This window comes from Bos taurus, chromosome 1 (assembly GCF_002263795.3).
Source record: "Bos taurus isolate L1 Dominette 01449 registration number 42190680 breed Hereford chromosome 1, ARS-UCD2.0, whole genome shotgun sequence".
Lineage (NCBI taxonomy): Eukaryota > Metazoa > Chordata > Mammalia > Artiodactyla > Bovidae > Bos > Bos taurus.
The window spans coordinates 53,430,685-53,445,087 of record NC_037328.1 but is presented as its reverse complement, the minus strand read 5'-3'; the positions used below and the strand labels follow the sequence as shown (position 1 = coordinate 53,445,087).

General features: G+C 35.6%; 1 protein-coding gene across 12 annotated transcripts in view; it reads right to left on the bottom strand.

Moving 5' to 3' along the window:
- DZIP3 (DAZ interacting zinc finger protein 3) overlaps positions 1-14,403 on the bottom strand; it is a 129,841-nt gene that overhangs the window by 23,587 nt on the left and 91,851 nt on the right. For all 12 annotated transcript variants that reach the window (NM_001076092.2, XM_059885574.1, XM_059885566.1 and 9 more), the window contains 6 exons: positions 12,845-12,870; positions 8,035-8,200; positions 6,199-6,291; positions 5,948-6,075; positions 3,752-3,820; positions 1,183-1,279 (listed from right to left, as the gene is read on the bottom strand). In NM_001076092.2, the coding sequence (NP_001069560.2) occupies positions 1,183-1,279; positions 3,752-3,820; positions 5,948-6,075; positions 6,199-6,291; positions 8,035-8,200; positions 12,845-12,870 (579 nt within the window). The remainder of the gene's footprint in view (positions 1-1,182; positions 1,280-3,751; positions 3,821-5,947; positions 6,076-6,198; positions 6,292-8,034; positions 8,201-12,844; positions 12,871-14,403) is intronic.

Sequence of the window (14,403 nt, the reverse complement as noted above, 5' to 3'; positions counted from 1 at the left end):
GATCTTAGTTTTCTGAATGTTGAGCTTTAAGCCAACATTTTCACTTTCCTCTTTCACTTTCATCAAGAGGCTTTTTAGTTCCTCTTCACTTTCTGCTATAAGGGTGGTGTCATCCGCAAAGTTTAAGCACACTCAAAAGAAGTCCTGCTGTTTGACTTTTGTTTTAATTGATGAAGGAGTAAGAAAACAATGAGACCATATAGGACTATGCCATCCAAATGTGGCTTGGAGATCATCTAGTCTGATGTCTCTCCATGTATTATTGATGCATGGTCATTTGGCCTTTGTTTTTTTCTATGGATCACTCAATATTCACTGAAGGTAGCTTACTATACTCTTGGACAGCATTCAGTGTTTCTAAAATTAATAACTGAAGTAGAAACTTTCCAATTAAAAGCAGTGAAAAAGTCTATAAACTTGAGTTCTTAAGGTAATCTGAAGTCATTTTCTTTTCCCAGTTAAATTTAATACTCCAATACATCACTCTCCAGGGATTTTTGGTGCAGATATCAACCTTTGATTGTTGAGCTCTGGATTTCAGAGTACTCTGCTAAAAATAGGCCTTACCCATGACAAAGGTGAGAAGGTTTGTGATGATTTTAATGTCAAAATTTGAATTTTATTTTACATCAAGATTGGTTATCTACAAATAAAAATTATACACATACATAAAATCATATTTCTTTTGAGAAATCCTAGCTGTGGTGTTCAAAAATAACTTAGGAGAGACTGAATGACTTTCTAGGGGAAGAGGTAAGTTAGTTTTTGACTGGAATGTATGGTGTGTGTGTGGTTTTGAAATATCTATACAATTAAACAAAAAAGAAAGGATTTATTATAGCAGCAGTGAAATATTATTCTTAGACATTTGGCTTAGTCACCTGGTTTAATAAGAATTTTCCAAAATCAGTACGATAAATATACTGAAGCAAACCAATTTCTTGGAGTCATTTGGGGGAAAACAACATAAGATCATCAACCTTCAAGTAAACATACAAAACGCCAATGAGTCAAAAGAAAAGCACAAGAGTTTGAACTGGGTTTTTCTGGCTGGTCCTATGATGTTTTAATTCTGTTTATTCAAAAAACAATCTTTTCAAAATTCTTTAGTATTTTAGTATTTACTAGTACACAAGTAAAACTTCCCTCCCCAACTCCATCTCTCTCTCTTTTTTTTTTTACCTCAGCTGTTAAAGCCCTGCTAGTTTCTGCATTCAGTTTGTTTAAGTATGTTTTAATCGTGCTTTCCAGATTATGCTTCTCCATTTCCCACTGAGATCTGAAATATATGATAATTAAAGAGTCAGTAACATTGCAGCAAGGTCAGACTCTTCCACTTCATTCAGGAGGCACACAGATACAAGCTATTCAATGAATAGGAAATGATTTCCTGAAAACTATACGGCACATAGAAGCAAGAAGAGACACTGCTTAACCCTTAGTGTTATCCTTTACTATCATGAGTGTGGAAGGTTTAAAGTTGTCAGTACAGAGGTTATGATTTAAAACTTGACTCTGAAATCAAGCTGTCTGAAGATGAATCTGATCTTCATAACTTATTAAATGTGAAATCATGGCGGATTCATTTCGATATTTGGCAAAACCAATACAATATTGTAAAGTTTAAAAATAAAATAAAATTTTAAAAAAAATGTAAAATTAAAAAAAAATAAGATCATTAAACTTTCAATTGCATCTAAAAAAAAAAAGAAATCATGAACAAGTTACTTCTCTATACCTCAGTTTCCTTACATAGAAAAATGGAGAAAACTATATTACTTACCTCAAAGAGTTGTTGTGAAACATTCATTCAGATAATATATTTCAAGTACTTGCATCTGGCACATATTTAGTACTAAGTAATAAGCTATTATTATTAACAAATTTTACATCAAATAAAGTTTCTACAAGCCTTTTTATGTTACAACAATAGCAACCACCCCTGTAATAAAGCTACATTACTGTATTAAAATATTTTATTGGTTATCTCAGTGCTCATATTCAGTACCTCAGAATGAAAACAACTCCTGTAGGTTGAGAAAGAGAGGAGGAGATGCTGATAAGGATATTATTTATGAAGGACATTATGGAAAATGGCTACCTATGAGGTTTCTCTTTTTCCTAACCCATTTCAACTTCCTACACTTCAGCCCCAGAAGACTAGACCATACATACCAAATTATATTCCCAATGAAAGTATTTAATTGGACATATAGCATTGTAATAGGAACTTTTTCACAAGGCTTTCCTCATTGCTTTATTATTAGAAACATCTGGATGCTTTGTCAATACCTGACAAACATTTATGAAAAGCTTGATAAAACAATATGTTGTTAATATCCATTAAGGCCAGAGTATTTTGAGGGGAAAAATCATAAAATATGGAAGAGTCAACAAAAAGGAATTATAATGCCATTGAATGTTGTGAAAATTTTGCCTATAAGAGAAAAAAATTAATTGGATTTCATCAAGGAAGTAAAAACACAATCCACAGAATGGAAGAAAATATTTATAAATCATGTATCTGACAAGAAACTTGTGTCCAGAATATACAAAGAACTCTTAATAGTTATAAGAGAAAAAAGTGAAAGTGAAAGTCAGTCACACAGTCAAGCCCGACTGCGATCCCATGGACTGTAGCCTGCCTGGCTCCTCTGTCCACGGAATTCTCCAGGAAAGAGTACTAGAGTGGGTTGCCAGTTTCTTCTCCAGGGGATCTTCCTGACTCAGGGATCGAACCCGGGTCTCCTGCATTGCGGACAGATTCTTTACCAACTTAGCCACTAGGGAAGCCCAGTGAAAGAGAAACAATCTAATATTACAAATATTTAAAGGAAGTAAATGGACATTTCTCCAAGTAGATACACAGACAGACAGTAAGCACATGAAAAGATAATTATTAGGAAAATGCAAATAAAAACCACAAAGATACATACCGCTTCACAAATACTATGATGGGTGAAACAAAAACAGGTAACATAAGTATTGGTGAGAATGTAGAGAATCAAAATACTCATACATTGCTGGTGGGATTGTAAAATGGTACAGTCACTTAGAAGACAGTCTGGCAGTTCCTCCAAAAGTTAAACACAGAGCTTGCTGCATGTCTTACCAAGTCTACTCTTAGGTATATACCCAAGAGAACTAAAAGCATATGTCCACACAAAAAATCTGTACACAAATATTCATAACAGCATTACTGATAATAGTCAAAAACTGGAAACAAACGAAATGTCCATATAATGGAATATTATTTGTCCATAAAAAAGAAATGAGTATTGATACCTGCTGCAATATGGATGAACCTTGAAAACATCATGGTAAGTGAAAGAAGTTAATCAGAAGAGGCATGTATTATATGACTCCATTTATATGAAATGTCCAGACCCAAAAAAAAAAAAAAAAAGAGTAGTGGTTTCCAGAAGTTGGGGGAAAAGAGAATCAGTGATTTCTAATGGATCCAGGGTTTCTTTTTAGGGTGATAAAAATGTCCTGGAATTGGATAGTGGTGACAGTTGTAATCCTCTGTGAATATACTAAAAACCAAGTAATTGTATACTTTAACAGGGTGAATCTTATTCTATATGAATTAGATCTCAAAACAATTATAAAAAAAATGTATGAATCAGAACAAAACTTAGCCAGTTTCATAAAGCAGTCACAGATAGCAGTAATGATTGCAATAAAGGGAAAAGAACTCATAAGCCCTAGTCTCTGACAGTAGTCTATTGTAGGACCAGCTGTTTGTTACCTTTTCATCGAAAGTTGCTCTTTAAGGTTCTTGATTTCATTATCTTTAGCATGGCTCTGACGCTGTAATCTAAGAAGAAAGAATGCCATAAAATGTTAGAAATCATTTGTTATTAATAGTCAGAACAATTCTATTTGTGGCTGAGGAGGAACCAAGTATGTCCATCTTTTGTCAGAGTGCAGCACCTGTGTCCGGGGGGAGTGGTGTGGAGCTACTGGTGTTTGGCTGGAGTAAATGTGTAGTGCCAAAAAGGTTTAATGTTATTCTATCTTCCTTTCCCTCATCATTTGGTTAAAGGGAACAGACTTTTCTTGGCGCTTTAGTGCTCCCCTCCCCCCCTCCCCTGTGCTTACTAGCAATTCTACGTTGGAGGTTTCTGCAGTGCCCTGTCTAGTATACATGGAAGGCAATAAGAAAAGTCACTGTCACATCATTCTTCAAGTTCCAAGGTTTCTAGACAGTCACCTTTCTTCTTCTACCTTTCAGAGTCTTCCTATGTTTGCTGTGTTCTATCCAGGGTGTTTTAGTTTTAAGGAGGACTTGCAACTCAAGAAGCTACTACCTGTTGGTGAAGTGGTGGTCCCTCTATTGTATGTAATTTTAATCCTCTCATATTAATCTATATTTTCCACAAGCTCACAGTTAATATCTGATACATCTTGGCATCTTTTACATGTCCTTGCATAATTGTTTGCACACCGTGGGAACCTGATAAATGTTTGATGTCCTCACACAATGAACACACAAGCTAGAATCTTTCATGAGAACACTTGATTAGAGAATTTGATGGACTCAGCTTTTTATAACTGGTTGCTTACACTGGGTAAGGTATCAGAATTGAAGAGGAACATCTTAGATAGTGAAGGAGAAAGGCAGCTGCATGGGTGGCATTGCTTTTCTGATCTCTGATGCTATGTAACATACTCGTGGATTGGTCATTATCTTCCAGGCTAAAAGACAAAGTTTTGAATCCTGAAGTGTGGTTTCTTAAGTGATGTCAGCCAGTTTAGTTTGCCCCACCTATTTTAGGTCCACAAACCTGAAAGTGTTTGCAAGTGATATCATGTTGCTAGAGGTATGGCATCCTGTTCTTCCTTAAAACCCCTTCAGGTTGAATGATATGTTATGTGGGAGAAAATTTAAGACCAAAATCTCTGTCAAGCATTTTTCCAATTTTCCAATTGGCATCATGGGTTCCTTACACTGAGGTACTCCCTAGAACCTATTTTCATTATTAGCAGTCTAGGAACTGCTGCTGCTGCTGCTAAGTCACTTCAGTCGTGTCCAACTCTGTGCGACCACAGAGACGGCAGCCCACCAGGCTCCCCCGTCCCTGGGACTCTCCAGGCAAGAACACTGGAGTGGGTTGCCATTTCCTTCTCCAAAGCATGAAAGTGAAAAGTGAAAGTGAAAGGTCGCTCAGTCATGTCCGACTCTTCGCAAGCCCGTGGACTGCAGCCTTCCAGGCTCCTCCGCCCATGGGATTTTCCAGGCAGGAGTACTGGAGTGGGTTGCCACTGCCTTTTCCGCTGGGAATTGCAGTGGATTTCAAATCACATATCATGAATGACTGGTATTTTGTGGTATCACTGTTTATCAAAATAATATGTTACAAATTATACTACTATTTCACCCAATAGTGGTTTGAGCCAGTGGCTAGATTAAAAAGAATGGAGCAGGATACTAATTTTCCATATTAAATCAGAATTTTTAGTCTTAGGCATTTAATACTTAAGGTTGTAAAAGATATGAGATTGATAGGGGAGAAAAGATTCTCCAGGAATTTGATTTGTTTTCAATATCTTGTGCTTAAAACACACTCTCAGAAACCAACATTAAAAAGTATAAAAGTGAGTCAGTGATGTCTTTGAGAAATGTAATTCTCATATGCTATAAACCAGCCAATCATTAGTCACATTTTTACAAATTAGAGCCATGACCTGAAAGTTAATTATCATTCTCATGTAATTCTATTATCTTCACACTTATTCAGCCAATATATGAAAAGCTGATATACAGAGTGAGCAGTTGCTTATTTCTCAATCCAGCTGGCAAGGCAAAAATACAGTGGGTTTTTTAGCAAGTGCAGTCCTTGTGGTTGCCAGTTCCTAATGTGCAGTCACAATGCCACCTAGTGGCTACATAGGGATTACCTTTTAACACAGGATTTTCTTCTAGCAACAGATTTGCACTTACTTGGACATCTTACTGATTCCAAAAGCCACTTGTTGGTTAAGAGATGCGATGATTTTATCTTTCTTTTTAATCTGCATTTGGTTTTCTTGCCACCACAAAGTCACTGTTTTCAACTGTCTTTTGAAATCCTGATTAATGAAAAATATTATTTCAACTAATTTTATTCAAGTCTTCAGAAATTTAAAGAAAAAAATTGGACTCTTCAAAAACTATCTCTAACTTGCCTCAGATCTAAGGGCAAAAGTACTTACTTCACACTGATAGTGCAATTTACAAAGCTGCCGTTGTCGAGCGAGCTTTTCCTTCTCAGTTTCTCCATATTCTGTAGTTATCTTGGTTGAGCCCTATTGAGCAAATGGAATATGAATGCTTTATTTTTCTCTTTAAAAAAGCACTTAGGGGACTTCCCTCGTGGCTCAGTGGTAAAGAATCCACCTACTAATGTAGGTGTCATGGGTTCAATCCCTCTCCTGGAAGATCCTATATTCTGTGGAGCAACTAAGCCTGTGCTCCACAACCAGAGAAGCCACCGCAATGAAATGCATGCATACCGCAATGAGAGAGCAGCCCCCACTTGCCACAGCTACAGAAAAACCCACACAGCAACAAAGACCCAGCACAGACAGAAATACGTAAGTAACTTTAAAAAAAAGCACTTAATATGACAGTTATTTAAAGGAAAAGCACTACTATTTTAGTTATTTGGTGGGTATTTAAGTTGCTAACTCACGCATTATAGCTTTCAATGCAAACATCATTCTCTGATTAGTTTAAATAAATCTACCTCTCTCCAATCACAGCATTCACTGAACAGTACCAGAGTTATTTGTCTGCTGCTGCTACTACTGGATAATGTTAACTGCAAGCTCACCATTTTTAAAGTTTTTTTCATAATGCTTTTGTTGTCACAAGATCATATGAAGAAGGTACTTGATATTCCTGTTTTAGAGATGATAAAACTAGGTAGCTTGCCCAAGGTCACACAGTAAGTGAAGAGCCAGAATTCTAACTCAGGCAATCGTGATTGCTCAAGTCCCTAATTATTACCTTAGGAATTATCACCTTAGGTTAATGTTCAATTTCTCCACTGGATTATAAACACTATCATCACAGGGACCATATCTTGGCATACCTCTTGACACAAAGTAGGTGCTAAGTGATTTTTGAAAAAATGAATGAATAAACATTTTTCAAAATGTGTGTGACATTTTGATTCTGAGTTCTCATAGCTGTTGAATGAAAACTAAAGACCCCATATTTAAACCTTAGTGTGACATTCAAAGCCTAGAAAATGTCATTTCAGTTAAACTTTATGTATTTTAATTGGAAAGGAGACAGAAAGATACGATAATCATACTAATGTACTATCAGTCAGAGAATCATTTGCACTAACTGTTGCCTTAGACAATCAATATTATCGATACTATATACTATATATTATTATACTTAAACCCTGGAACAGGTTATCATAAAATTATCTCAGTATAAAATTCTCATGGGTAAGTAAATCCTGTGGTTTTTCACACACACACACAAAAGCTTTCATAGTTTTGTCTCATTAAGTGCTCTGTTAAGCACATAGATCATGCTCACGTGCACCTTCATATATGTATGTCATCACCAGCACTGACTACTAACAGGAAAGGAATCCAAAAAAGTGTTGTTATTAATATTTTTGTAGATATTTCTTTGTAACAGCCAAGTTTAATTATCTAACAAGTGAAAGTAGCTTTGTTTTATAAAGCTATTTTCCTAATGAAATTTAATCCAATGGGATTATGCTAGGGTATTTTTTCTTCCTTGTGTTATTTGAAAACTCTTTATAAAGTATGCATCTGTAATCAGCTCTGCCCAATACTTAAAACCAGGAAATGGTTTGAGGACTGAAGTGAAGAGTTTCTAGTTCTTAGAGTTCTTTTTTATGTCAGCCATCCCTCTGTCCATCCTTTCCTACTTTTTATTTTTCCTCACAAACACAACGTAAATCACTAGGTTAACGTGATGTTCCAAGAGTCGTGGGGAGAAAATGGTTAACAATTATTCTGGAAGAAGGAAGGCAGGACTGTACCCTCTCCAATCAGGCTTACCTGCTGTATCATGTCCAGAATATGCAATTCATCCAGACTACAGAACTTGTCTTCAGTCGTAGAATCTTCTTGAATATTGCTTGCATCATCTTTCATAAATCTACTGACTGCATACAGATTTGCTTGTTCTTTCTTCAACTGCTCTTCCTTTCCTATCATATTTGGGCTATAGTGGTGACATAACCAATGTGACCTTTTATAACTGTATAGTGTTTTTCATCTAAGCCATTATTTCCCAAATTAATATTGTACTGGTCTTATGAGATGCTTAGATCAGAAAGGTTCAAAGTTTGGACAGTGCCGATACCATGTATTTCTTTTGGAGACTCACAATCAATTTTAGCATATTTGAGATAGCACTCAATTGAGGTACCTATTCTGTTCATAGTAGTGCTTCTAAGAATTATGAGACCATGGAGTTCATTTTTCAAGTTATAATTATGTTAATTATATATCAGTTACTTTGAGAAACAATACTTTGGGAAATATTGACAAGCATTTCCACATCTGCCATATTATTTAATCATTACAGTATTCCTGACAGGCAGGTTGGTTTGATCAACTTCAGTGCTTAGGTCTCATGTATATTTAAATAGAGGGCTCTGAATAGTAACATACATAAAGCAGATTTAAGATGGAGGTTTGTTTTGTAACAGGGTTTTTTTTTGTAACAAGATTTTATTCAAAAAAAAAAAAAACAAGCCGTAGTAATAATGAATTTCAGTAACTAGAAACCACTGAGAAAAGAAAGGAAATACTATAAGTACAATGGCAATTAACTCATTTTTATGCGTATGTCTAAAATTTAAATGCATGCTAGTATCATTTCAGTTGGCCTACTATTTAGTAGCTATGAATTTCCTTCCTAATCTCACTGAATAATAACAAGAAATAGTACTTTTACATATAGCATGATATAAATTACTCGACTTTATTAGCAAATAGAAAGAAAATAGATGCATTAGTACTTATTTTAGGTCAATGAGATCTAGAAAAAAGGACATATTATGCTTGTAGAATAACTTGTAAAACACTATAGAACAGTCATTACATATCACTGAAGTATTCTAGACTAACTCAAACATTTTGGAAAGTTCAATGAAATAAATTACTTTAGACCACAGTTCCAAAACTCAGTTTTCCATATTACTTCAACAGTTTTTTAAAATTTATATTCTTCCTGAAACCACAACAGATGCAAAAATATGAATTTATACTTTTGAAAAGCTAGAAAAGGTTACTTCTAAATTTTTAAAGTATGATAATAGCATTGTGATAATATAGGAAAATATTCTTCTATTAAAGAGATGCAAACTGAAGCATGTATAGATAAAATTATACAGTTTTGAGACTGAAAACACTCAAAAAATAAATATGAAGGGAAGAATGAAGCAAATGTGGGAAAACAATGAAAACTGTAAAATCAGGATGACAGGTATACCTACAAACATAGATATACTGTTATTATTCTCTTTACTTTTGTGTGTTTTGAAATTTTTCATTTAAAACAAAGTTCCCTGGGTGATTTGATGATCATCCAGGTTTGGGTCTATGGTGTAAGTGAAAAGAAGCAAAATGACTGATTATACTGTTTCATCCTTTAATAATTTACATTTATGGTATCTAGACATAAACTTACTTTTTCACTAGTCATAGCAAACACTCTTTTCCAACAACCCAAGAGACAACTCCACACGTGGACATCACCAGATGGTCAATAATGAAATCAAACTAATTGTGTTTTTTGCAGCAAAGATGAAGAAGCTCTATACAGTCGGTAAAAACAAGACCTGGAGCTGACTGTGGCTCAGATCATGAGCTCCTTATTGCCAAATTCAGTCTTAAATTGAAGAAAGTAGGGAAAACCATGAGGCCATTCAGGTATGACCTAAATCATCCTTTATGATTATACAGTGGAGGTGAAGGAAAGATTCAAGGGGTTAGATCTGGTAGACATGAGTGCCTAAGGAACTATGAACAGAGGTTTGTAACACTGTACAGGAGGCCTTGATCAAACCACCCCAAAGAAAAAGATGTGCAAGAAGACAAAGTGTTGTCTGAGGAAGCTTTCCAAACAGCTGAGGAAGTAAAAGGCAAGGGAGAAAGGGAAAGATAGACTCAACGGAATGCAGAGTTCCAGAGAATAGCAAAGAGAGGTAAGAAAGCCTTCTTAAATGAACAATGCAAAGAAATGGAGGAAAACAATATAATGGGAAAGCCTAGATATATCTTCAAGAAAATTGGAGATATTAAGGGAACACTTCACGTAAGGATGGGCATGATAAAGGATAGAAATGATAAAGATCTAACAGAAGCAGAAGAAATTAAGAGATGGTGGCAAGAATACAAAGAAAAACTACACAAAAAAGGTCTTAATGACCCAGATAACCATGATGGTATGATCACTCACCTAGAGCCAGACATCTAGGAGTGTGAAATCAAGTGGGCTTTAGGAAGCATTACTAGGAACAAAGCTAGTGGAGGTGACATAATTTCAGCTGAGCTATTTAAAATCCTAAAAGATGATGCTGTTAAAATGCTACACTCGATATGTTAACAAATTTGGAAGACTTAGTAGTAGCCAGAGAACTAGAAAACGTTAAGTCTTCATTCCAATCCCAAAGAAAGGTAATGCCAAAGAATGTTCAAACTACTGTACAATTGTGCTCATTTCACATACTAGCAAGGTTATGCTCAAAATCCTTCAAGCTAGGCTTCAGCAGTATGGAACCGGGAACTCCCAGATGCACAAGCTGGATTTCAAAGAGGCAGAGGGACCAGATTATTGGATCATGGAGAAAGCAAGGGAGTTGAAGAAAAACATTTACTTCTGCTTCATTACCTACGCTAATGTCTTTGACTGTATGGATCACAACAACTATGGAAAATTCTTAAAGAGATGGGAATATCAGACCACCTTTCCTGTCTCCTGAGAAACCTGTATGCCAAGAATTAACAGTTAGAACTGGACATGGAACAACTGACTGATTCAAAATTGGGAAAGGAGTACATCAAGGCTGTATATTGTCACCCTGCTTATTTAACTTATGTGCAGAGTATATTATGTGAAATGCTAGGCTAGATGAATGAATCAAGATTCATTCATTCATTCATTCATACCTGGAATCAAGATTGCCAGGAGAAATACCAACGACCTCAGATATGCAGATGATACCACTCTAATGGCAAAAAGTGAGAGGAACTAAAGAGCCTCTTGATGAGGGTGAAAGAAGAGTGAAAAAGTTGGCTTAAAACTCAACATTCAAAAAACTAAGATCATTGCATCCGGTTACATCATTTCATGGCAAATAGAAGGGGGGAAAGTGAAAGCAGTGACAGACTTTATTTTCTTGGGCTCCAAAATCACTGCAGATGGTCCAGTGACTGCAGGCATTAAATTAAAAGATGTTGGAAGGAAAGCTATGACAAACCTAGACAACATATTAGGAAGCAGAGACATGAATTTGCCAACAAAGGTCTGTATAGTTAAAGCTGTGGTTTTTCCAGTAGTCATATAAGGATGTGAGACTTGGACCATAAAGAAGGCTGAGTGCTGAGAATTGATGTTTTCAAACTGCAGTCCTGGGGAAGATTCTTGATGGTCCCTTGGACTTCAAGAACATCAAATCAGTCAATCCTAAAGAAAATCAACCCAGAATGTTCTTTGGAAGGACTGATGCTGAAGTGGAAGCTCCGATACTTCGGCCACCTGATGTGAAAAGCCAACTCACTGGCAAAGGCCCAGAAGCTGGGAAAGATTAAAGGCAAAAGGAGAAAAGAGCAGCAGAGGATGAGATGGTTAGATACCCTCATCGACTCAATGGACATGAATTTGAGCAAACTCTGGGAGATAGTGAAGGACAGGGAAGCCTGGTGTGCTGCAGTCCACGGGGTCACAAAGAGTCAGACAAGACTTAATGATTGAACAACAACAACAGACATAACCTTGAAAAGACACAGACATACACTATCAGTTTAGTGGCTCAACTTGTTGACAGAGAAAGTGAAAACCCACCTTGGATGATGAACTACTAATGTACCAAGTGGATCATGTCCATTATCAATGAGAAAATATCAACTACAAGATGCTTTAAAGCTAACAAAGTATGTTCTTGTTACCATTTTAAAGATAAGTATGTCCTTATAGAGAGTTCTCTATAACTACTTAACAAAACTTTTAACTGATCTCTTCATAGGATGTCTCCCCTACTTCCTTCCTCTACTACACTGTCATTAATCATGTTGCTGGAGAATATAGCTCACAATTATCTTCAGACATTAAAAGGTGTTCAGTAAAGGTTCAAAATTCACTGTTAACAACTGGGATTATAAAAAAAATAAGACAGATTAATTAAACAAACCAAACCACATGAAACTATTTTTGTAAAAGGGGTTACTGGGACAAAAGATAATCTGTCTTTAAGGTTAAATTTTATTTCATCTACATTGGCTAACTGTAATCTAGACTGTATTTCAAAAGATTTTATGCTGGAAACAAATTTAGTCCTTGAATAAAGCAGTAGGCATTGGATGACTCTTGAGTAGCCACACAGAAAAATGTAAGAGATTATATTCTCCCAAAACAAGTGATAATTTAACTTTGTCACTTTCAATAAAAAACAAGTGATAATTTAACTTTCTGTCACTTTCAATAAAAAACCCGACAACTTATTAAGATAAAAAAACTGTCTTTTCTTCTCTTAAGAATATTACCATATTCTGAGAATATGTACCAAAGCAAGGTTGTGTCACACTGGTAAAGCACACTTGAAAGTACTAAGAAAAATTTTAAAATGAAATAAATACTTACACTTGCTCTTCTTTTGATTCCTTATTCTGAAAAACAACATCAAGAATTAGTATTATATATTAACTATGTTGGTACAGTACCTAATCTAACTGAATTTAGACATTTCTCAAGTTTTGGGGGGATTCTTGGTGGCTCAAAGGTCTAAAGAATATGCCTGTAATGCAAGAGGGTTTGATTCTTGGGTTGGGAAGATCCCCTGAAGAAGGGCATGGCAATCCCACTCTAGTATTCTTGCCTGGGAAATCTCATGGATAGAGGAGCCCAGCAGGCTACAGTCCATGGGGTCACAAGGGCTGGACACAACTCAGTGACTACACCACAACCACCACCACCACCAAGCTTTCTAACCACAACCAAAATAAATATATTTTACATTATGACTTAAATGCACTTACATAGCTATTTTTATGCACAAGCATGAAACTGAAACATAAGTTCCATGAAACAAATCTTACTCATATTATGTGTGCTACGGACTACATGCTTGCATGTCTCCAAAATTCTTACATTGAAACCCTGACCCTCAATGTGATGGTAATTGGAGGTATGGCCATTGGGAGGTAATTAGGTTTACATGATGTGAAGCCTTGATGACAGGATCAGTGCCATTATAAGAAGAGATCAGAGAGCTAGCTTGCTTGCTTGTGCATGCTCACTCACTCACTCTTCAACATGTAATAATATAGCAAAAAGGTAGCTATAAGAAGAGGGCCTTCTTCTGCATATTAAGAAGAGGGCCTTCACCAGACACTGAATTGGCTAGTACCTTGATCTTGAATTTCTCAGCCTCCAGAACTGTGAAAAACAAAAATCTTGTTTAAGCCATCCAATCTATGGTAGTTTGCTATAGCAGCCTAAACTAAGATAATGCGTGAGGAACTCTAGGATTTTTTTATTCATACTAATTCTTTTCCTTTTCTAAAATTATAGCCGTGGCCTACCAAATCGATTTTGTTATCTAACCACTGAGTCATGAAACACACACACACAAATTCAGATAATGGAAATGAGTGTTGAGGTTGAGTTTGTACCTATTGCTATATCTTAGGACAGGGTATATGTAATTCTCATTTATGAAATCTGACACTAATTACAAGCATTCTTGAAAAATCTACATGTAAAGAGAAAGCAGACTGATATACTAAGAATCTTACAGGGAAAAAAATGCTAGGGAGATCACAATTGGGAGGAAAAGTTAAATAGCCCTAAATTTTATTTTCATTAAAACAAAACTATAAAGGCAACCTATTAAATAAAGGTAAAATCAATGACACAACATATTAATTACTCATATATCACCCTTCTACTACTACTGTAAATTACAGTATTAATTTCTACTATCATCTCTTGTTTACAAAAAAATTCTGGTCTCTTTCCCCACAGATTCTATGATAAACTTACTAATTTGTTTTGCTTTGCTGTCTGCATACTAAGAGGATTTTTGCATTTCATTGTCTGATCAATGTCCAGTGCCAATTTGATTCTACAATTTAGAATTATCAACTCCTGCCTTGAGTGTACCTGAATAACTAAATTGAAAACAGCTTTGGTTGTTCATA